We start from the raw sequence: 24,741 nt of genomic DNA, 5'->3' as shown, positions 1-24,741 counted from the left end.
CTCCTCGATAGGGTTCCGGGGTCTCCCCGGCCGGACAGGGGGCTGGGGCCGAGTGCCTCCACCCAGATCCCTTCTTCTCCAGCCCCCGCAGGGTCTGACACAAAGTGAAGACGCGGACTCGAGCCCGACAGCTCAGTCCCCACCGGCTCGGGGGTTCCCTGGACCTCGCAACTGGGGAGAGGAGGCCGGCGGAGGATGCAGCCAACGTATCTCCTGGGCCCGGCCCACCCTCGACTGTGCAGACCGGAGAACCCACCCAAGACCCTCCCCGGACGCGAGTCTGACAGGGACACGGGGGGAAACGGTGCCCGTGAGCACTCACCACCTCCGCCGCGGCCCCCCGCCTCTTCCTGTCCCGGCCGGGCTCCCTCTCCGTGTTTTCCTCCAGCCCCACTTCCGGCGCTCAGCGCTGTCTCATTGTGCGCTATTAGAAGCCGGCCGTGCCCCAGTCCGAGCGCTCCGCCGCGCACGCCGGAAACTCCACCACCCCGCCGCTCCCGCTTCCGCCGCCGCCGCCGCCGCCGCCGCCGCCGCCGCCGCGCGGGCGCGTTTTCCGGCAGTCGGGAGTCGGGAGTTGCGTCGGCGTCGGAGTGTAGGCTCTCCGCTCTTGCTCGCTCGGAGCTGTCCTCGCCTGGGCTCCTCTCTCTCCTGGGCTTTAAAAGCACTGGGGAGGTGTGCGGAGGAAGCCTCTGGTTCTCTGCGAGAGAAGCGAAGCCCGCGGTGAGGCGTAGCCGTGTGCCCGGGTCGGGTCGGAGACTCGCTTTGCCCCTGGATGCTCCACTCCAGAGCAAGTTCAGCGTGGGTCTGAGGCCTCGTGGCGCTCGTGCTGTTTTACTGATAATTCGAGTGATTGAACGTCTCAGTGAGGTCTTAATGGCCGACCCTAGCTTTTAAGCCTCCGCTGTTCATCCGGATCACAGTATGGCTCAGAGAAAGAAATGCTGTGCTTTTTTCTTGGATTGTGTACGGATTTGTTTCTCTTAAAAACAAAATCTGGTTTCGCAGAAAATGTGTAAATGCAAAGGATGACCAAGGAGGGCATTCATACTCGAATTTTCAAACGGAGACTGTTTTAACGCAACTAGCAAACAACTGGGTTCCTTTTTTCTCTCTCTCTTCTTTTCCATTGACTTTACCTTCCATGCTATCTGCAGTGTTCTAAACGCTTGGAAAGCCTCGAGCAACTAATAAAATTAGGGAGCTTTGAGAAAATGCAACAGTTTTTTATTTCTCTTTAAGGGTATTTAAATTTAAAGCCATGAGATTCTGTGGGGATAATGGTCTTAAAATGAACACATTAGTACTGGCTGTTGCCAGGCACTGTTCTGAGGGCTTTGCAAATAATTACTCATTTAATCCTCACAACAGTCCCACTAGGAGAATAGCATTATCCCCCTTTTAAAGATGGTGGGCGAAATAGCGTTTATTGTGAAGTAAATGGAACCGCTGGAATCCAAACCCTAATGAGGCAGTCTGTTTTTAACCAATGTCTATACTAAAAGTGATTTAAAACAGGTAGGTACAACTTTTGTACAATGCTTTATCTAGATACTTTGGTTCTGAAAATACATGACAATCAAGCCAGTAATCTGACAGGCAGAAAATGGCCTTTTATGGAGTCCAAAGGGAGTGTGATGATACATTATTACATTTATTATATGGAAGAGCAGCACCACCACACCCAGCCGAGTAATTCTGTATGGAACAACCGGTTTAGGAAAAGTCACTCTTGACTGTCTAGAGTTCTAGAGGAGCAGTAGAGGACACATCTTTTTAAGAGTTTAAAATATTTTTTATTTGCATTTTCTTCAGTGTGTTTCCCAAAGCCTAACTTCTATTCAAAATGTACTTTTAAGATTCATCTTGAGGATAAATGAGGCTCTCTAAAACAAGATGCAATACTAATCAACAGATATTGACAGGTAAGATACCTCTTTCTGTCAATATTGTACTGTAATGGGAATTTAAATTGGTCATGGAGTTCATAAAATCCAGTTGAAAAGTTTGGTTTGATTCTTTTTTGGATGTCACTGGAGGGAATACTGATTTTCTCAGAATCTTTGCAGTGATTGTGTCATGGTCCAGACATATTTCCAACAATTTGGAGCCGAAATATGGGGGCTATCTGCCTTAGAGGTCATTAACAAATTACAGAGGGCTAACAGGATCCCGTTTCTGCCCGCCGCAAAGTCTCTTAGTTTAAATTGTTTCAGAACCTTATATTTATGACCTAAGAAGTTGTGTAAAGTAAAGGAATTTTATTTCCAGTGCTTGTTTTCAAACCTTAGGAAAATCAGTGAGCTAGTATACGCTATGAACTAAAACCTAGACTGTGCTGTTCCAGAGTCAGCCATTTATTTAGGGTCATTCATCCGTTTCATTTTTTTCAACAGATGTTGAATTCCTGATATGTGCCTGATATATGAGAGAAATAGTCACAGTCCCTGTTTTCAAAGTGTTGAAAAATATGGTAAAGGTAAAAAATGTCCTGAAATTGAAAATTTAAGACTTCACTTAGATGAATGTACTTTTTTTCCTCCTAAATTTGAGCTAATGTTACTCTGGGGCTCTACTTCCCTCTGGGAACTATGGGAAAAAAAATTTAACTTGCCAGTTAACATATCTCAAGTCTTTGCTAATTTAAATCATATCTTTGATGGTTTGGTCTCTTGGGTAAACACCCTATTGTTCAGATTTCCTTCTCCACTTCCTTTGCATGCTATCTGGAGATGTGATGATCTGGAGTCATATGATTGGAAAGAAGTGTGCCTAGATACACATCCACAGGCTCTTTGAGGGGGTCCTCTTGCTTCTTTGGTCTTTCTAGGCTCTGTTCTTTGCCTTGTTGCTGGATATCTGATGCTGAGGTCTGAGACTCATGGACTCGTGGTTAGTTCTGTCAGCATAGTCCATCTCCAGTGGTTCGCTGTTGCCAGCTTGGACCCATCCTACTACACGTGATGGCATCATGCATCCCTCTTGGGATCTAGCTGCAACTCCCAGGAGATTTTCATTGTGGGTGGTCCACTACTTCCCCCCCGTTGGCAATCTCCTGGCTACTTTGCTGTCTGTCTTCCTTGGCATCAAAAAGAATCCAGAGGGGCTTCCCTGGTGGCGCAGTGGTTGAGAGACCACCTGCCGATGCAGGGGACACGGGTTCGTGCCCCAGTCCAGGAAGATCCCACATGCCGTGGAGCGGCTGGGCCCGTGAGCCATGGCCGCTGAGCCTGCGCGTCCGGAACCTGTGCTCCACAACGGGAGAGGCCACAACAGTGCGAGGCCTGCGTACCGCAAAAAAAAAAAAAAGAATCCAGAAACATCTGGATTCTTTTCAAGAACACAAGGAATCTCAAGTATACCTGAAAGTGCCAATTTCAGTTCTCTGCTTGACTGTGTCCTGCTGTTATTTTCACACTCCTGAAATCATCCCATGTTTCTCTTCGGTAGTCTACTTCCCCCATGTTCCAGTCTGGGGATGGGCCACATGTTTCAAACTTTTCCCTCAACTAATCTTACTCTCTGAGTGATGGAAAGTTCTGCTCCCCTCCCTGTTGCCATGGAGACTAGCAGCCCCATCTTTCCTTCCTCTCCCTACTTCCAAGTTTCAGCTGCCCCTTTTCCCATGGAAACTGAACACCCAACTCCCAGCTATTTCTTAGGTCTCGTTGCCTGCTTCTCATCTTCACAATTATCAAATGCTGCACTCTAGACTTTTTTAGGTTCCCCACAGCCCTGCCCCCCACGGCTTTCCTGGGGTCAAACTTCCCAAGAGGCCTTTGAGTATCCACTGGACCAGGAACCTGAGAATATCCCTGGGCTCATGTGCTACCCCCTAAAACCTGCAGCCCTCCCATTGCAACTGAAAGCTGAGGGTTACCTGAGGCTTTTAGAAGTCATCCCTAGGCCATCTTCATCTTTACAGACCCAACCCCCAAAAGACACCAGGAAGCTGCTGCCTCTCTCCTTGCCAAGCAGCCCAGCACAGATGAAGTCCTTTCTCCCAGCACTGGACACAGGACAGTGATGGAGAGAAATCAGGACTGGATTATTCAGAAGAAAAAAAATCCATATCTCCTTCAAAAGGAGATATAGCTAGTGGTGGGTAGGTCTGTGGCAGTGTTGGTGATACAAAGATGGGAGAGGAAGGAAGGAAACTTCTACTGATTGTGTAACCACTGGGCTGAGCACTCAGTACTTGTGTCTGATTGTCTTCTCGCAGTTCTGCAATTTGTGAGTTAGTTAGAAAACTGAGTAGTCATAGGCTTATGGTAACATGGCTTTACTGGCCTATTCACAACGTCACCACAGCCTTGTAGACTTCAGTGTTTATATTCTTTTTACTCTACCATGCACCAAGCTCCTGTCCCCTGACTGAGCCCTCACACCGTCAGGAGCTGGTGTTCCTTTCTGAATTCTATTTTTGAGACCACTCTCTGCAACTGCGATTCATTAGTCTCAGGCTATAGATCCAGCTCTGCCTCTACTTTGTTTTGATCTTCAGCAAATTACCTTCCCTCCTGATATTCAGTTTCTAACTGTAAGCCCAAGACAGGGAACGTGATGCCAAACATCCAGTCACTATTCCTGACTGATCCTGAAAAGCTCAGTTATTCTCGTGAGTAATTTATTTTGGGGTGTGCATTTAAATAATTTGTTTATATGTTAATAATTTGTTTTATTGATTATTTTAAATCTAAGTAAAAAATTACATTTTATATATTTTGAGGCTTTATTTTTAGATTTATCTTCTATTTATGATATTAAATTCCTCTTTATAGTTGTGGTATAAAATCTTCTTTTAAAATATATAAATTAGGATAACACAGGGAACTCTACTTAATGCACTGTAGTGTCCTAAATGGAGGGGATATATGTATATGTATGGCTGATTCATTTTGCTGTGCAGTAGAAGCTAACACAACATTGTAAAGCAACTGTACTCCAATAAAAATTAATTAAAAAGATATAAATTAAAACATATCCGGGCTTCCCTGGTGGCGCAGTGGTTGAGAGACCACCTGCCGATGCAGGGGACACGGGTTCGTGCCCCGGTCCAGGAAGATCCCACATGCCGCGGAGCGGCTGGGCCTGTGAGCCATGGCAGCTGAGCCTGCGCGTCCGGAGCCTGTGCTCCACAACAGGAGAGGCCACAACAGTGAGAGGCCTGCGTACTGCAAAAAAACCCCATATCCATTTAAAGAAAACTAGTAATAATTATTGAGAGATGTCAAAAATCATGAAGACGATATACATATGATTGAACTTCAGGAAGCACTGGACCCAAGGGAGAGAAGAGATAATGCCCAGAATTAAACACTGAGGCTGTCCAGCATTTAGACATTAAGAAAAATAAGAGAAGCTGCTAAGACCAAAAAAGGAGGAGCTTCAGTGATAAGAGGGAATTTTTTTTTTAACATCTTTATTGGAGTATAATTGCTTTACAGTGTTGTGTTAGTTTCATTGTGAATCAGCTATATGTATATACATATATTCCCATATCCCCTCCCTCTTGCGCCTCCCTCCCACCCTCCCTATCCCACCCCTCTAGGTGGTCACAAAGCACCGAGCTGATCTCCCTGTGCAATGCACTAGCTTCCCACTAACTATCTGTTTTACATTTAGTAGTGTATATATGTCAGTGCCACTCTCTCACTTTGTCCCAGTTTACCCTTCCCTGTCCCTGTGTCCTCAAGTCCATTCTCTATGTCTGCATCTTTATTCCTGTCCTGCCCATAGGTTTATCAGAACCATTTTTTTAAGATTCCATGTGTATGTGTTAGCATACGGTATTTGTTTTTCTCTTTCTGACTTACTTCACTCTGTATGATAGACTCTAGGTCCATCCACCTCACTACAAATAACTCAATTTCATTTCGTTTTATGGCTGAGTAATATTCCATTGTATATATGTGCCACATCTTCTTTATCCATTCATCTGTCAGTGGCCACTTAGGTTGCTTCCATGTCCTGGCTATTGTAAATAGAGCTGCAATGAACATTGTGGTACATGACTCTTTGAATTATGGTTTTCTCAGGGTATATGCCCAGTATTGGGATTGCTGGGTCATATGGTAGTTCTATTTGTAGTTTTTTAAGGAACCTCCATACTGTTCTCCATAGTGGCTGTACGAATTTACATTCCCACCAACAGTGCAAGGGGGTTCCCTTTTCTCCACACCCTCTCCAGAATTTGTTGTTTGTAGATTTTTTGATGATGGCCATTCTGACCAGTGTGAGGTGATACCTCATTGCAGTTTTGATTTGCATTTCTGATAAAAGAGAATTTCAGAGAGTGTAGTATATAAAACTTTTCTCTGAGCTGCTCTGGCCTGATGGATGCCAAATGTACCAAAAATGCTATGTCGAGACATCCAGGGGTTCCGTTGGGAGGGGAGGATCCCCAACCAGCCTAGGTCAAGGCATTTAACTAATGACATTGGGTGGGGTTAACACAGTGACTCAAATTTCCAGAAGCAGTCTCAGCTAAGTATCATCTATTGCTTTGAAACTATTCTCTCCTGAGCCAAACAGGTAGAAATTGAGAAGGGAGAAAGGTAGTGAAGAGGATGGGAAAGTAGTATTTAGAAGTCAAAGGTGGTGGAAGTGGGGGAAAGCTTCGCAATGCAGAGAGAGAAAATGAAGCCTAAATTAGGGCTGTACCAACCATATGTAAGGAGAAAATATAGGTTGAAGAGTAGTCTTCATTACAGAAAATGGAGTAGACTTTGATTAAATAAAAATAGTAAATAAAAAATATCAATGGCTCTAATCTTGAACGGTTCTAGTATTCTTGAACTGTTGTACTTTATCCCCTGGGCATGGAACAGACCACAGTGCTTCTCTGAGTGGGGCTGCCAGATAAAATGCTTGGGACATACTTGTACTAAAAAAGAAATTGCTCGTTTATCTGAAGTTCAGATTTAACTGGGTGTCCTGTATTAACTAGTTAATTTTGTTGTTGCTAACTTTGGCTGTCTCCAATATCTTCCGGAGGCTTTCTGCTGGAGCTCGAACTGTTGGCAAGGATTTACCCAACTAAAGAATACTTACTGGTTCTCAGGTTATCGAAGTATCTCTAACTATGCTGTCTTCTTGCAGTGACCATATAAAAAGCTCCCTTTCTCCCCCAACCACATTGTATTTTGAAAAATAGAAAACCTATAGAAAATTTGCAAGAAATGTACAATGGATATCTATATACCATTTACGTAATTCAGCAATTTTAACATTTTGTCACATTTTCTTCCTTTCCCTCCTCCCTCTTTTCCTCCCTTTGTGCATATGTGTGTTGTTTAGCTGAACCATTTGAGCGTTAGTTGCAGATATCTAGACACCTAGGCCCCCAAACTCTCAGCATGTATCTTTTAAAAATGAGGATATTTTCCTCTGTAACCACAGTGCAATTATCGCACTCAGGACATTTAATATTGACATAATACTACTTTCTAATATGCAGTCCATATTTAAGTTTCTGCAATTGTCCCAGTAATGTCCTTTAACATTTTTTTTTTTTTTGGTATTCTAGATTTGAGCAAGGATCATGCATCGTATTGTATTTATTTTCATGTCTCTGTTCTTTAATGTAGCACAGGTTGACAGTCTTTTTTTTTATTATTCATAATATTGACATTTTTGAAGAGTCCAAGTGCATTCTTTTGCAGATGTCTGATTGTTTTCTCATGGTTAGACTTAGGGTAAACATTTTTGGCAGGAATACTAATAGGTGGTATATCACACATCTGAGTGTGTCACAACAGAGGATATATGACGTGAATATGTCCTTTTAATGATGATCAGTTGGATTATTTGATTAAGGTGTTATCTACTGTATTTCTCCATTATAGAGATTCATTTTTTCCCTTTGTAGTTAATAAGTGACTTGTGATGGGATATTTTGGACTGTGTGAAGATCCTGTTTCCCCATATTTCTCCCAATAGTTTTAGTGTCCATTGATGATTCTCTCCTGAAATCAAATAATACGGTAGTTGTGAAATAGTGACTTTTTATTTCTATCATCTCCTTTATGTTTATTAGTTAGCATTCTTCTGTAAAGGAAGGCTTTCCTTTCTCCTCCTAATTGCTTTAAAATTAAAAAAAAATCAGTGTAGACTCATGGATTCTATTTTATTCAGTGTGTTATAATCCATTCCTGTCATTATTCATTTTGATGCTCATATTGTCCCAAATTTGGCAAGTGGCAGCCCCTTAAATGGGTTCTTATATCTCTTTGACATATCTTCCTCAGTATTGAGTACTTCCTTAATTTCTGGCACTAGAAAATGCTCCAGGCTCACCTTGAAATTATGCATTTTCCCAAAGGGTTTGGGGAATGGTGTTTAGAAAACAAGCCCTGGGTGCCATGTGTGCTCATTGCTCTGGGGTGAAATTGCTTTTAGGTCCTCTCAATGGACAGTACTAGAAACACTTTTTAAAATCCATGAGTTCATAATGATACTCTAATTGATATCCCATCCAGTAGTATAGAATTCTACCTCCATTCCATATTTGTCTCTTTGTTTTCCCACAGTGAACTCCCTGCTTCCTCAAAACATCAATATATTTACTCATTTGCTCATTTCTATAACATACACAAAACAGTTTCAGAATTACTTCACCAACATTATCCAAAACAAGCTTACCAAGTAACGTTTGAGATTTTTTTTGTCCTTGGAATATAGCCCACTGAAAGTGTATAGTCAGAATAATTTGTTATTATGTTCAGATATTTTTTGGATTAATTCTTTTTTCTTTGTAATTGTATTATTAACTTGGTTATAATCAAGGTAATTCATTTTTTTCACTTTCAGGGCCTCCTACCCACCCATTCTTGTTGATTTAATTTATTTTTTTTAATATGTGAAATGCTTAACATGGTTCAAAATATGAAACTATATAAAAGTTATATTCAGACAGGTCCTGTCCCCTTTCCATCTCTTCAATTTCCCCCAACCCCCATAGATAAGCAAATTTATTTGTTTCTTGTTTATCTTTTTTTTCTTTTTTGTGAATATAAATGATACATGCAGTACTATTTACAATAGGCAAACATGGAAGCAAACTAAATGTCCACCGACAGATGAATGGATAAAGAATATGTGGTACATTGGGACTTCCCTGGTGGTGCAGTAATTAAGAATCTGCCTGCCAACGCAGGGGACACAGGTTCGAGCGCTGGTCTGGGAAGATCCCATGTGCCACGGAGCAACTAAGCCCATGCGCCAAAACTACTGAACCTATGCACCACAACTACTGAGCCCACATGCCACAACTACTGAAGCCCGCACGCCTAGAGCCCGTGCTCCTCAACAAGAGAAGCCACTGCAGTGAGAAGCCCATGCACCACAGCAAAGAGTAGCCCCCACTCGCTGCAACTAGAGAAAGCCCACATGCAGCAACAAAGACCCAATGCAGCCAAAAAAAAAGAATATGTGGTGTATATATATATATAATGGAATATTACTCAGCCGAAGAAAAGAATGAAATAATGCCATTTACAGTAATGTGGATGGACCTAGAGATCATCATACTAATGAATCAGAAATAGACTCACAGGGACTTCCCTGGTGGCACAGTGGTTAAGAATCTGCCTGCCAGTGCAGGGGACATGAGTTCGAGCCCTGGTCCGGGAAGATCCCACATGCCACAGAGCAACTAAGCCCGTGCACCACAACTACTGAAGCCCGTGTGCCTAGAGCCCATGCTCTGCAAGAAGAGAAGCCATTGCAACAAGAAGCCCGTGCACCTCAACAAAGAGTTACCCCCCCTCACTGCAACTGTAGAAAGCCCGTGCACAGCAACGAAGACCCAATGCAGCCAAAGATAAATAAATAAATTTATAAAAAAAAGAAATAGACTCACAGACATGGAAAACAAACTTACGGTTACCAAAGGGGAAACGGGGGAGGGATAAATCAAGAGTTTGGGATTAACATATACACACTACTATATATAAAATAAATAACCAACAAGGACCTACTATATAGCATTGGGAACTATACTCAATACTTTGTAATAACCTATAAGGGAAAAACTTTTCAAAGAATTTTGGTGGTTTTATGTACACAAGTAGTTTTGTAATGTGTTAGAAGGCAATGACCTTAAAGCATTATTTTGTAACAATATTGCAAAACAGTTGGATATGTGAGGTTAAAAAAAAAGTTATCTGATTTGAATAAGTCGTGTATTTGCCTTTGCAATTTGGAGAAAGGTTAATAATAATCTCTTTATTTGGTGTTACAAAAGGCTCTCACTTTAACCTGTGAGGTACGTTGGGCAAGGGTTATTACTTTATTTTATAGATGAGGAAAGTTGAGCCAGAGAGGTTTGGGGAATAACCCAAAGCCCTGCGACTAATAAGTGCCAGAGTCAGAATTAAAACTCAGGCTGGGGGCTTCCCTGGTGGCGCAGTGGTTGAGAGTCCGCCTGCCGATGCAGGGGACACGGGTTCGTGCCCCGGTCCGGGAAGTTCCCACATGCCGCGGAGCGGCTGGGCCCGTGAGCCATGGCTGCTAGGCCTGCGCGTCCGGAGCCTGTGCTCCACAACGAGAGAGGCCACAACGTGAGAGGCCACAACATGAGAGGCCCGCATAACGCGCACAAAAAAAAAAAAAAAAAAAAACCCTCAGGCTGTTTGATTCCTAATTCAGTATTCTTTAAGTAATGGAAGACTAAATACTGAATTATGAATTTACATACTGGGCATTTGTGTTTTGATGGTGGTTCAGAATTGAGAGTTTTTTTGTATGTTGATGGAAAATTCATTTAAAAATACTAATTATTTAAATGAAATCACTAGGTTAACAAAGTTAATTAAATGTTTACTTTTCTGATTTGGGGCATGCTATTACACAAGCTGTCATTGATTGGTAGTCAGTAGAGATGCTGAGGAAAGTGGAAATAAAGTGTAAACAGGGGTCTCATTTGCCATTTTCAGACCTTCTTGGGGGTTCCTGTCAACTTCCCTATGATGACTTCCTCCTGCCCTTAAGATAAAGACTGACACCATCACATGGTCCGCAGTCTCCGAGGAGCCTGTACCTTCCCCGCCTCCCAGCGTCATGCTGCCGATTCTCTCCGGGGTCTCTTTTCCCTAGCCACACTTTGCCTTCTCTCAGTCTTCAAACCTGCCACCCCAGGGCCTGTACACATATTCTTCTTCCTGGGCTGCTTTCCGCCCCTTTCTTCACCCAGTTAACATCTCATCACTCAGTGCTCAGATCAGTAAGATCAATAAGATCACTTATTCAGGGAAGCTTCTCTGATCTCTCTGGCTGGGCCAATCTCTCTGTTATATTCTCTCATAGTATCATGTGCTTCTCCTATATAGCACTCCTCACGATCATAATTTTACCAATGTTTGTGCAATTTTTTTTAAAAGCTTGTTATGAGGATTCTTTTTTAAAAATATTTATTCATTTGTGGCTGTGTCGGGTCTTAGTTGCAGCATGCAGGATCTTTGTTGTGGCGCGTGGGCTTCTCTCTAGCTGTGGCACGTGGGTGGCGCACAGGCTTCTCTCTGGTTGTGGCATGCGGGCTCCAGAGCACTGGGTTCTGTAGTTGCGGCATGCAGAATCTCTAGTTGTGGTGCATGGGCTCAGTAGTTGCAGTGCATGGGCTTAGTAGTGTGGCGTGTGGACTTAGTTGCCCTGTGGCATGTGGCATGTTACTTCCCTGACCAGGGATTGAACCTACATCCCCTGCATTGGAAGGTGGATCCTTAACCATTGGACCACCAAGGAAGTCCCTTGTGCAATTACTTGATCAGTGTCTGCCTCTCCCACTAGTGTGCAAACACCAGGAGAGCCAGAACTCTGGTTTTGTCACCATGGTGTTCCACAGCCTAGTGCGGTGCCTGGCACACAATAGGAGTTCAACCAATAATGATGCATGAGTGATGGTGTGCATGGTTGCAGGTATGCATGAACCCAGGCAGTTCCCTCAGCTTGGCATGCCACTTTCATACGTTCTCATTTTCTCTAGGTCTTTTTGACCTTTCCATACCTGCTCATGACATTTTGAGCCTTTAGTAGGTACCTGTATGTTTAATCACATTGCCTCTCTAGCTCCTGATTCTACATGTGTATTCTGTTTTGTAACCTCTGAACTCAGTAAGTTTTCATGGGTTTAGTGGTATTCGTGAGAATCTGAGGAGCTGTCTCCTCCATTGCTACCCAGCCTCCCATCATTTCACTGACTCTTCTTTCTTCTCTCTCTCTTCCAATTTCCTCTTCTCTCCTGACTCTTCTTCCTCTTCCACTCCAGGAGTGTCACAGGCATCTTACCCCATGCAGGATAATTTTGAAGAAGCCATGGTACCAGCCAACATCTGTGACCCTGTAGGTATTCCCCTTCTCTGAGTGGACTGACCCAGGCCTTTTCCCAACAAAGATAGACCTCGTGGAAGATGAGGTCTAGTACTAGCTACTATAAGTAATAACAAAATAATACATCATTATGTTACATTACAATGGTATCATTTCTGGTCAAGTTTGAAGACTGCCCAGTGCTCTAGGCCATGGCATTGGGGGAGAGATTGGTGAAAGGGAGGATGAGAGGAAAGGAGGGTAATGAATAACTTTCTCACACTTCCTAAGGTGTGTTCTTCCTACTGCTGTCCTATCTCAGGTCCTTCCTACAGTTACTTCCAGCCACCATCTGTCTCCCTATTTCTTCCATCAGATAGAAAAGATCACATTCTCAAGTGTTCCTCTGAGGACATTTGGGCAAAATCAGATTGAGGACAGACCATTTTAGTATCTGGAATCACCAGGTAGCGCCCGTGGCCAATTCAGGGAGTCCGTATCGTAATGTGCCATCTTCCTCTTGCAATCACTTGAGCCTGTCAGAGTTTTCAAAGTGGGTATTTCTGGCATCCTCAGTTCTTCTTTCAGGTTTTGTTGCATTTCCTTACCCAGAGCTATTTTGTACAAGCATTTCTCGTGATGTTGTCACTTTAGGGTCTGAGGTTTTGGTGCCTACCCTGGAGAACAGGTGTTCATAAGTGTGAGCCTTTATCTAGATAAATCAACGACAAACGGCCATCCCACTCCACCCCAACAGTTCTGGAGCCCTTTTTGTGTGCCAGGAGCTGCACTGTGGCGGTTACCTGCATTATCTCCTTATATTCGTACAGCTGCCCTTCAAGACAGACCTGACCATCATCCTCATCACGTAAGTGTGGAAACTGGGACTTAGAGGGGGTAGTAAGCTTGTCCTAAGACACCCAGCTATGAATAGCAGAGCCAGGATTTGAACCTCTGACTCACACCAAAACCCCTGAGCCTAAATGTCAAGCTATTTACCATGGCTGGGGGAGGAAGGTGTGAGGAATGAAAACCAGTGTTTTGTTAGGTCAACAGATTTGTTTACACTCTCTGTATAAACAGTGAAATTTCCCCATAGGAGTCACATCAGAAGAGACAGTAACGCCTAAAAAACACATTGGTGAACTTGACTCTGCCTTCACTGCTGTTAGTTCTTGTTTTCACTCATCAATGTCTTACTTTTCTCTTGCCATCATCTTTTTGTTATTCATTAATCAAAAAGCCTTAACCAGCTCTCTTTTGGAATAACTCTTTTTATAGTTTTCTAGAAAAAAATCTGCTTCCCTTTTCACTTTTTCCTAGGATCTCTTTCCACAAAAGGCCGTATCCCTGAATTTGTATCATTCCAGGCATTAGAGAATCAAGGTCAGAAACCTGTGTAGGTTTTTAAGATTATTTACTTCCTTCTCCTCCCCAAACACACACAGACACACACATGTTGCTTTGCATACTCATTATTAAAAATACAGACTTAAAAACTCTCAGAGGCAGGTGGTCAATTAATTAAGATGACTTCAAAATATGTTGAGTTTGTGTGTGTGTGTCGGGGGTTGGGAGCTCAGTTGCGGTCTCTAGATCTAGATCTAGCACACTGTGAACCAGCTCTGGGGCCCACTTACAGACCACAGAGGTTCATGCAGCGGGAGGGCTAACGACATCCTCCCTTCTAGAAAAATGGAGTGACTCAGAATACAGATGTTTCGCCTACCCTTGCATTTGCAATTAGGAGCTGGCTCGGCAGTTCCCAGGGAGTCTTTGAATCATCTGTTCTTGTATTTTCTCATGCCGCTGTTCTTTTTAGAACAATCTAGGACGTGTCAGCTGAAAAGAAAATTACTTGCAAAGAGAGAATGGCTTTTTATGTGGGGGTGGGGACAGAGAGTTCTCTTTTTCCCTCTCTACATGGGAACGTGGTGGAGAGAATGAGCTAATCATTGTCAGAGAAATAGATGAGTTCTCACAAACCCAGATACCTGGAGAACTTCATGGAATGAAGGCAGTTTAAAGTAACTTTTAACTTTACTCCTGGTGTGTATAAAATGACAAAGACATGATCATTTCACTTTAATAAATAAATACTAACACAAAGGAGATGAACCAGAGAAACCTGAATTTTCGGGCAGCCTCATGAAGTAAAAATAAAATAAAGTAAAAATAAAGTAAAAATAAACTGAGTACCTATTTTGAAATCATTTTTGATGCAGTGTGCCCCAGAGCTGTGTCACTGCTGGTATTTTTTTTTTTTTTTTCCATCTACATGAGAGTGTCCCAGTCCAAGCAGACCCTGGATTTAGATAAACAGATGGTCTGTTTAGATGAGGTCCTGTATTGCCCTGGCACAGGAGAAAAGACCTTATTTTTTTTATCTGTCAAATATTTATCTGCATAAAGCATTTTGTAAGGCATTAAAACCTGGTTTCCACACTCATATTTTATTACCCCTTCATTTCCTGGGATTCTGGGAGGCGTGGTGGAATCAGAGACAACAGTAATAGTATCACAGAATTTTAGAGCAAAATGTACTTCAGAGGAATACTCCTCAAGTGTTCCTCAAATGTGTGTTCCTCAAATGTATATTCATGGACTGATGATAATTAGGGCACTTCAGCATACGAACAGAATGAAAAACAAAGAAACAAGAAAGTGATTTTTGCATAAAGCAAAATGTATTCAATTTAAAATGAGATTTTAAAGAAGAATATCTGTTCTACTTTTCTGATTTGGAGGGGAATGAAACCTTCATTCTCTACCTTTTCTTTGCTGCCCCCTTTCTTGTGAAGAAAACCAGAATATGTCACCCCAAAATATGTCTCTTTGACAGAAAAAGTTGTTTTGAGCTGAAAGCAATTAAGAAGCAGCAAATGTAGGAAAAGCTCCCTGCTTTCCGCCTAAAGCCAGGGTATAAATTCTTTTTTTTTAAATTTTCAAATTTTTTTACTTTTTTGGCACAGCTTGCAGGATCTTCGTTCCCTGATCAGGGATTGAACTTGGCCACAGCAGTAAAAGCCCAGAATCCTAACCCCTAGGCCACCAGGGAACTCCCTATAAATTCTCCTTTTACTGGAGATAGACTCTTATCAGCCCAGAGACACCAGAAGAATCTGCAAACAAATCTTACTCCACTAGTGTCCTCCCATATGGTTACCTCCCCACACAGTTTGCTGCTCTTGGAAGTCTAAAACTGCTTTCCTTTGTCCTATCATTTCTCTAGAGATTTATTGTTCTTGGTTGAAGATGCTATATAAGCTAGAGTTCTAAGCCACCGCTTTGAGTTATTCTTCATTTAGATTTCTCCTGACTGATGTGAGCTGCATGCTTTGTTTTTCTCTTGTTAATTTGTTGTTGTTGTTAAGAGCCCCAGCTGAAAGCCTAAGACAGGTAAAGGTAAAGTTTTGCTTCTCTTGCCCCTGTTGGAGGAGAAGAGGCTCAAGAAACTGAGACCCAGATGGGGATCAAACTATCACTTTGGTCCTGGGCTGGGCAAGGGCTCAGCAACACTCTAAATCCAGTCCAGAGGACAGTCTTCTCCCTCCCTTGCAAACAAATTCAACCGGGTCCACTCCACAAGGCTGATCTGACTCACACCCAGTCACAGGCAGAGAAGGTGGAGCAGAGACAGAATTCTGGATTGCTAGACTGGGCTGGGCTTAGCCTGCTTAACTGCACAAAGAGACATCCAGGTGCAGTGAACTCTCACCCAGATCTTGCCCACCAGTGAACTACACCCTGTGAATGTCAGCTGATCGATTAGATTAGGTGCTTCTCTTCCTTTTGGATGGCAAGAGCATGGAGTGGAAGCTCTCTTCCCAGCATAGACCTAGACGTGGAAATATTGGAGGAAGAGCCTTCCTCTATGAATCAAAATGGAGAGTTCAGAAGGGCTGGGTTGGCTATAGAATTTAGTAAAAGAGCCTCGATGCTTTGACGGTCTCATTGTTTCTGGCATCACTGCATAGCTAAGGGCTGGAAAGAATCATGGAAGAGAATCGTACAACGGTGTTGGTAGTTCTACAAGCAGGCTAAGAGATTTTTTATGATTAAAAGTTTTAAAATTGTAGTAAAATACATATAAAATTTGCAATCTTAACCATTTTTAAGTGTACAGCTCAGTGATATTAAGTACATTCACATTGCTGGGTTACCATGACCACCATTCATCTCCAGAACTTTTTCATCTTCTCAAATTGACACTGTGTACCAATGAAACAATAACTCCCTCCTACCTCCAGATCCTGACAACCACCATTCTACTTCCTGTCTCTATGCATTTGACTATTCTAAGTACCACATATAAGAAGAATCTTACTTATCCTTTAGTGACTAGCTTCTTTCACTTTTAGCATAATGTCTTTAAGGCTGATTCATGTTGTATCATGTGTCAGAATTCCCTTCTTTTTTAAGCTTGGCTAATAATTCCACTGTATGTATATAACTGTTCTCTATGGGAACTTGAGCCAGACCCTCAATGTGACAGCTGGTATCCGTTGTACCAGTAGTTCTGGGAATGGCCTAAAAATGCATAGAGAGTCCTAGGAAGATGTGGGATACATTCTTCACCTCAGCTGAGAAGCACAGATAGGGCAATCAAGGAGATCCAGGAGTGCCACAATTTCCATGGCTCCTCTCTCAGGATCCATCCCATTGGAAGCCTGCATGTGGATGGTACCTCTAACCTCTGGCTTGCTCCTAAAAGTGCCTTTTGTGCCACTGGGATCCATGAGCTTCTGTCTGTAACACTCATGAAAGAGACAGTTCTGCTGTCAGGATTGTGTTCTTGAGAAGATTTGTACCATACAGCAATCTGAGAGAGAGAAAATGTTGAACCTTAATGTCTTCGGACTTTAATTGACCCAGATCAAAGGATTTCCTGTTTGGAATTCAACCTCTCTTTGGAAATGAAATCGTTGATGTAGGTTTGGGTTAAAATTTGGGCGTTTATGTGTTGCTGGCTTTGTGTTATTTAGAGTATTTTAGACTTTTGTCTGGTGTGCATTGCAAGGTCTCTGGTGAGCGATGTTGAGTATTGAATGGAATATCATTTGGAATGGAAAACAGAAAAAGCAATGACTTTTGGCCTATAGTGTATATGGCCTTAAAGTTATCTTAACATTCTGTTTTGACCTGCTTCAGAGTCTTCTGGGGCAGTAGCTGAGCTGCCCACTTCTCAGCCCCCAGAAGCAGCCACCAGGACAGGTGTGGGGAGCACAGGCCCAGCTCCTCTAGGCAGAGGAGTCACCTTCCCTGACAGGCTGCGCTGCATGACTGGCATCAGGCGTGGTTGCTAAACCCGACTCCTCCAGAGATGCCAGCTAGCATCCCCTTATTCAGCTTTCTGAGGCACCCTATTACTCTGTGGAGCACTTGGCACTTGACCAACCCCGTAACAAAGTGGTTTTGGGTCCTCATTTGGATCTCTGTGTCAATCCTTCACTGATTGTAGTGAGGGTGAGAGGAGGGGTGGGGTGAGTAGATGGTTGTAGTTGTCGACGTCTTGAATTTATTTTGCACAAAAAGGGTTGGCAAGCCTATGTTAATCCTTAAAATTAAAAAAAAATTTTGTTTTCAAACTGACCCATGGACTCATTGTCTGGAATCCACTACCTTAAAGACCACACAGAACTACATGATCACTTTATAAATGAGGAATCCAAAGCCTGAAGAGTTTACTTGCCTGCGGTCACAGACAGTGACCAAGCTGTGCCAGCTCTTTCCTCCAAACTATTTAGAAGTCCCATCTGAGATGTAGAACCCCTTGTGCATTCACCCACTAGGATGCACAGCGCCATGATATCTGCTCCAGGACACACAGTGGTCTGGTGGAAGGTGGGAGAGACCTCTGGTCCTGGGCTGCCATGACTATCACGTCCATGACATGGGAGGCTGAGATGGGAAAATAGGGTAAATCCAGCTTCCCTCCTTTAAAGCCACAAAACGGTGCAGCTGAAGATAATACCTGGTCCTATCTATACCACAGACATATTGGGAGGACCAAATTTAAGATAACGTATGTGTGAATGCTTGGAAAAGTTTGATGTGTGATCTGAAAGCAAGGTTAGTGTCTGGCTGGCAAGACCTATTTGTGTGAGCACTTGTAGAATCAGCAGCATTTTACAAACGTCCTTCAAGCACCAGATTTTCAAATCAACCTTTGTATCTCCATCTAGTGAAGACCCATCCGTGAGATACTTGAAAACATTCCTTTTCATTGATTTTTGAGTACTGAATTCAGCTGCCACTAATGTTTCCAATTATGTAATGAAGTGTGCCATTGTCACACAAATTTTTCAAATTTCAGATACAGAAACGTCTTCCTTAAGACGCTTTCCCTTTCTATAGCCCTTCTTAAAGATTTTGCTATCTTTTCATGTCATCTTCTAACTCCTAAGTAATTTTTTAAATGAGTTTTCAGAATCTTTTATTATACTGATAAGGTTCAGTAATTCAGTTATCATTTTATCTGTTTGAGCCTGGTATTGGAAAGATAAGACATCTAGTATAATTTACAAGGAGGAAAATGTAGGAAAAGGAGAAATTTTAAACATATTAAATAGCAAGAAACAAAACAACCTTTTATAACTTGCTTTTCTTGCTCTAGAACATTCTTTCTAAGATTTAGCCTGAGGTGAGGACCTATCTCTTCTCTAGTTTGCTTTGTCGTCTCTAAAACGTGATTTGATTCTATTACATGTTTCCTATCGGTACCTCTGTTTCTGATATCAGAATTTGACTTTCAGAACCACTGTTGAGTGGAGTGCCAGTAATTTTTAACAAGTGCTTGTCTCCTCGGAAGGGAAGTGTCCTAGTCCATTCAGACTGCTGTAATGAAATACTGCATGGCTTATGAAAAATAGAAGTTTATTTCTCACTGTTCTGGAGCTGGAAGTCCAAGATCAGGGTGCCAGTGTGGTTGGGCGAGGGCTCTCTTCTGGGTCGCAGACTTCTCCCTGTGTCCTCACATGGTAGAAGGCCCGAGGGAGCTCTGTGGGGTCTCTTATATAGGCACTAATCCCATTCATGAGGCCTCTACCCTCATGACCTAAGCACCTCCCAAAGGCCCCACCTCCTAATACCATCCATCACATTGGGCGTTAGGTTTCAATATATAAATTTGAGGGGGACACAACATTCAGTCTGTAGCAGGATGTGTTGAAAACCAGCTGGTAACCTGCGAATAAAAATGTGATCTGCCCAGGAGAAAAGGTATCACTGTCATAAAGCAAAACAAACGTTACAAATACATCTTCTTGTCCATTTCTAGAGTGCCCCCCATGCCTTCATTTATTCAATAAATGTTTATTAAATGCATGTCATAATGTACCAGACATTGCTCTAGACACGGGATCCATCAGAGAACAAAACAGGAAGAAAAAAAAGGCCAAGATCTCTGCCCTCCTTGAACTTACGTTCCACTGCTGGTGGACAGCTTGTGTAACAAATACCCTAGTTGTCCTGTGGGAAAGGAGGCGGTGGGCATCAGGGAAAGGACGAAGCAGGGCTGGGGAGCAGAAGTGTGTGTGCAATGGGGTGGGATGTGGGGTCAGGGGGGACTGAGATCTCTAAACTGCCCAAGGTGTGCGGTCCTGGCCTAGTGGTCCCTCCCAAGGCTGATCAATGAACGACCACATAACCCTGGCACCCCCTCACCTTCCCCTTTTCTTTTCTTTCCTCTTTCTGCCTTGGTTCCTTGCATCTTCCCCTATATTTCCCTGTCTTTCTAGGCTCTGTGTCTCTTATTCTAACATTGCACTGCTTTCCCTCTCCATTTTCTTTCTTGTATCTGTACCCCATCTTTAGTCTTTTTAGTGTCTTTATTATTATGTTTCCCATCATCTATGACCCTCTCTCATTCTCCTCCTCTTTCCTTTGAATTTCTCCTTCTTTCCCTCTTTTCTCCACCCTCTTTCCAACCTATCACACTGGAAAGAAGGAAAATACCACCTTAACGACCTAAGTATGTGATTGGAGTGAAAGGGCCACGTGGGCCACAGGGACGTTGGGAAAACCAAGCCTTATCTCCTACCTTGTTTCACAATAACGTGAAATACAGTCTAATTTTTGAAGTATGATTGTTTTTCGTAGAATTGTTACTTAGTGCAAAGCAAGAAGACCATGGTGGGTGTAGTTCCCAAGAGTTTATTCTGCAATAAAACAGGCTTTGAATCCACATAAGTAAGCAAATATTGATAGTACACATTCAAGTTTTTTTTACAGAGCCCAGAATTCTTTTTTCTCCACACTAGGTGGCAGTGGAGTCAAAGAAAAACATTCAAAGCAGCTTTGGTGAGTTTTCCCACAAAGCTGGATGAGGACGGAGACAGAGCAAAATCTGTATAAAGAGAAAATTAAATTACAACAGAGGTGTGATATGACACTAACACGTCACATTCTCATTTTGGAAAAATGTGTTTGGGGCTGTGTCTCTTTACAGAGTAAGTAAAGCATTAGAGATCTAACTCTTACTAATACATGATGTAACTTTCTGTTGGCAAAGTGAAGATTTTCATTTGAGTTTGTCCTTAAAAATAGCTACTAGGTTTGTTAATATATATGTATATTTCTGAGTCTTTTTTCTGCCACTCAAGATCAGTTAGGTCTCAGAGGACATTTACTGTGAAAACTGGAAACCCTGAGGAAATCAGCTCTTCAGTGGTCTTCAAATATTTTAGTAAGAAATTTAAGAGTAATATACTCAAGATTCTCAAAATAACAATAAAAAAATAAATATACAGAGGGGAGATAAAACAAATGTGTTAAACTGTTAGCAATTGGTGAACCTAGGTGGAAGGTATGTGGTGTTTATGGTATTGCCCTTGTGACTTTTCCAGAGCTTTAAATTTCAAAATAAAAAGTAGAAAATGGAAAAAAAGCTAAAAAATTCTTATTTGTGTGGGTGAAGAACTGGAAACACATTGAATGTTCAATGCTTGGGAAATAGTTAAGACATCTTAAAACATTTGTTCAGTGGAATATATATGTCCATCATATGATGATGACATGTGAAAATGCTTATGAATCAATGGTGAATGAAAATGGCGGGCTATAAAACTTGATACGGAGTAGGATCTCATTATAGTCGGAAAAAACACACCTTCCAAGAACTAAAAATAAAATCTACTTTACCAAGATGTTAATCTCTATCTAGGTACTTGTATCGTGGATGATATTTATTTTCATTGTGTTTTTATGTGTTTGTATTTTCCCCAAGTTTTTATTATGAAATTCTTCAAACGTTCAGAAAATTTGAAAGACTAATACAATGAACATCCACGTGCCCTCTACTTAGACTCAACAGTTGTTAGTTTTCTCATATTTACCCTATGTATATCTATCTATATGTATCTATGTATCTGTCTATCTACATTTGGAGTTGGCAAACTAAGGCCAAGGCCAAATCTTGCTTATCACCTGTCTTTGTACAACACTGATAGATTAAAGAAGAGTTTTTACATTTTTAAGCAGCAACATTTTAACTAGTTATACAGTTATCTACAAAATATCCTTGATTTTGTCTTTTGGTCTATAAAGCCTAAAACTGTTACTGTCTGGCCCTTTACAGAAATATTTTGCCAACCCTGGATCCACACACACACACACACACACACACACACACACACACACACACACACACACACAGACACATATACAGTTTTTGCTGAATCATTTGAAAAGCAAGTTGCAGACATTATAACATTTCTCCTTCAATTACTTCATTAATGCATCTCCTAAAAATAATACTCTTACTTAAACATAATACTGTTATCTCACCAAAAAAATGAAGTTATTTCATAATACCATAAAATACCCACCCATATGCAAATTTGTGTGACTGTTTGCAAACTTTACAAAATGAAAATGCATAGCTTTATAACAATAAAAAAATTTAAAAACATCATATGTTACAGTCAACGTGAATTTTTACCATCAATTTTATTATACAAGGGATTTAGGAAAATTGCTCTATGCAGCTACTCCCCTGGGCACTTTAGGGTCAAAATTTAATGTGTTTGCAGGTCAAACAGCTCATATTCTATAACGCATTCAGTGTTGGTGGTCATATTATTGTTTCTGTAGTTGTAGGCAGGAAAAGGTATGATGCTGTGTAATTTTTTCTTTGCATTTAAAAATATCTCTAATATCTCTAATAATTTCTGAAGCTGGGTGATTGGTATACGGGAGTTTGCTGTACTATTTTTTCTACCATTTTGTGTATGGTTAAAAATTTCCGTAATAAAAAATGTATGTATATACAAATCACTACAGTAATAGCCTTGACTTGTGACCTGAATCTGCTAAGGCAAAGTTGCTTTTAAAATATGTCAGAATGCTAAAACTTAGATGTGAAAATTGTGTGTGTGTTTGTATGAACCTTTTATTTTAGAATAGGAAACCTGGTAGTTATGGCAAGCAAAACATAGAAAGATTGGCTTAAAATTTTGAATGGATTTTGAGAAAAGGCTACTTTATCCTTTGGGAGCTTTGTTTTTGTAAACATTTCATTTTTTGTGGGATGTGAATCATGTGTTGGAATCACCTGATTTAGCTGTGGTATAACTAAGTCTGGAGGGTTTGGGGGACACTCTGTTTTTAAACTTCCCCACCACCAATCATGATTATGGTTACATGAGATTCATGTCTTGAAAAAAGAGATCTGTGTTCCAAAGCTCTGGAATTATTTAAACCATGTACTTTGTAAGCTCATCTTTGTTCTGTTTGAGCCATAATGTTATGTCTACTTTTACCACAATCATGTGGATAAGGAACTGTCAGGTCAGGTCCTCTCCCATCATGCAACAGTGTAGAATGTGCTTTACAAAGTCAATTGAAAGCTCTCTTCTCCTTGCTTTATGAAGAGGTCAAAGATAAATATTCTAGTGCATTTTTAAAAAATGGAGATAATCACATTGTGTTTTTTAGTAAGGAAAAAGTATTAATAAAAATTTGGAAAAGAGTTACAGTGGGCCCTTGAAAACTTTTGTGGTTAAAAAATGTGGTGCTATTATATTTTTGCAAATGTAAAACATACAGATTTTTAATGTGCTCAGTGAGATAAAGTTATTAATTATGGAGTGTTAAATTCACGGCAGCCAGATGTGCTTGAATTTGCATAATAAATATTCATTCTTTTGGAAAGAAATTGTCACAGAACATTTGCTTCCCATTGAGTAGGAAATGTACATGTATTACCCCTTCCCCTTTGCATGTTCTCCTTATTATAGGATAATCTACTTTCTGTCACTTCTTTATCATATTAATATAAAATCTATTTATGTATATTTGGCTTCATGTGGGTTCATAAAGCAACTTTTCCTCTGTTAATGTCATTTTTCCAACAGATGGCTTCTTTCCTTCATCTTTTCATCATATATTTATTTGTCACCTACTACAGTTGATTCTTATTACTCACAGTATTATTATTTTCTACAGTCACCAGTCACTACCGATACTAAAGCATTACTCTTAGGGAAAATACAGAATTAGGGTCCTAACAGTCTCTGGTCACATTTCTGTAAATTGGTCAATACATAAACTTGTTTTATGTATGTTTTTGTTTAAGGAGACTTTATTTAATATATAGTTGACTTATTAACATTGAACTCACAGCCAACAGCACTAAAACTCATGCCTGAAGGAAGCTTATCTGATACACATACTTTCTCAGTAAGGCACATCACAGCCTTCTTTCACTTAGGAATACTGGACAGCACTTCAGCACTACGCTTGGGGGTCATTTTAAACAGTGAAATCATCAATAAAAAGCACAAAGTTGTGAAAAATGTGGCACTAAATAGACCACGGAAAGGACATAGTTTGTATTAGGAGAGCTGAAATAAGAAGGCAGAGCCTTCTTGAACTGCTCTGAGGAAAGCATGTAATACTGTGCTTGGCAAGTAGTAGGTTCTCAGGTACGTAGGGTTGGTGCAGGGATGGGTAGCTTTACAGAGAAGGTAACTTTTTTTTTTTTAATTTATTGGCTGCGTTGGGTCATCGTTGCTGCACGTGGGCTTTCTCCAGCTGCGCCAGTGGGGGCTACTCTTCATTGCGGTGCGTGGGCTTCTCACTGCAGTGGCTTCTCCTGCTGCGTAGCACGGGCTCTAGGCTCATGGGCTTCAGTAGTTGCGGCACGCGGGCTTCAGTGTTGTGGCTTGCGGGCTCTAGAGCACAGGCTCAGTAATTGTGGCTCGCGGGCTCTAGAAAGCAGGCTCAGTAGTTGTGGCGCACGGGCTTAGTTGTTCCGCGGCATGTGGGATCTTCCCGGACCAGGGCTCGAACCCGTGTCCCCTGCATTGGCAGGAGAAGGTGACTTTTGAGCTGAGCCTTGAAGTGTGAGAGAGGTGTCCACGGTGAACTGCTGGTGGGGTGTGTGTGTATATATTGGGCTTCTAAGCCCTTTGTGGTTTTGTACTTTTATGCCCCTTT

General features: G+C 41.7%; 2 protein-coding genes across 3 annotated transcripts in view; one reads left to right on the top strand and one right to left on the bottom strand.

The window, feature by feature from the left end:
- Nucleotides 1-447, bottom strand: part of TUT7 (terminal uridylyl transferase 7) — a 72,242-nt gene extending 71,795 nt beyond the window's left edge. The window contains exon 1 of the mRNA XM_019940393.3: nucleotides 323-447. The gene's annotated coding sequence lies outside the window, so the exon portion shown is untranslated. The remainder of the gene's footprint in view (nucleotides 1-322) is intronic.
- LOC141278959 (uncharacterized) lies at nucleotides 1-23,458 on the top strand. Of its 2 annotated transcripts, XM_073805997.1 has the most exons (4): nucleotides 16-1,515; nucleotides 1,857-1,922; nucleotides 2,394-2,476; nucleotides 20,565-23,458. In XM_073805997.1, the coding sequence occupies exon 1, from the start codon at nucleotides 196-198 to the stop codon at nucleotides 892-894; it is 699 nt and encodes a 232-aa protein (XP_073662098.1). In that variant the 5' UTR covers nucleotides 16-195; the 3' UTR covers nucleotides 895-1,515; nucleotides 1,857-1,922; nucleotides 2,394-2,476; nucleotides 20,565-23,458. The 2 variants fall into 2 exon arrangements, with proteins under 2 accessions (XP_073662099.1, XP_073662098.1); XM_073805998.1 differs by lacking the exon at nucleotides 20,565-23,458 and having other exon boundaries at nucleotides 1-720; nucleotides 1,857-19,836.
- Nucleotides 23,459-24,741: the final 1,283 nt, after the last annotated feature.

The sequence above is a fragment of the Tursiops truncatus genome, chromosome 6 (assembly GCF_011762595.2).
Source record: "Tursiops truncatus isolate mTurTru1 chromosome 6, mTurTru1.mat.Y, whole genome shotgun sequence".
Classification (NCBI taxonomy): domain Eukaryota; kingdom Metazoa; phylum Chordata; class Mammalia; order Artiodactyla; family Delphinidae; genus Tursiops; species Tursiops truncatus.
Note: the sequence above shows the minus strand (reverse complement) of the source record. Positions and strands in the feature narration are given on the sequence as shown.

What these genes read in the sequence shown, in the direction of transcription:
- LOC141278959 (XM_073805997.1), top strand. Translation starts at nt 196, where the DNA reads ATGCAGCCAACGTATCTCCTGGGCCCGGCCCACCCTCGACTGTGCAGA.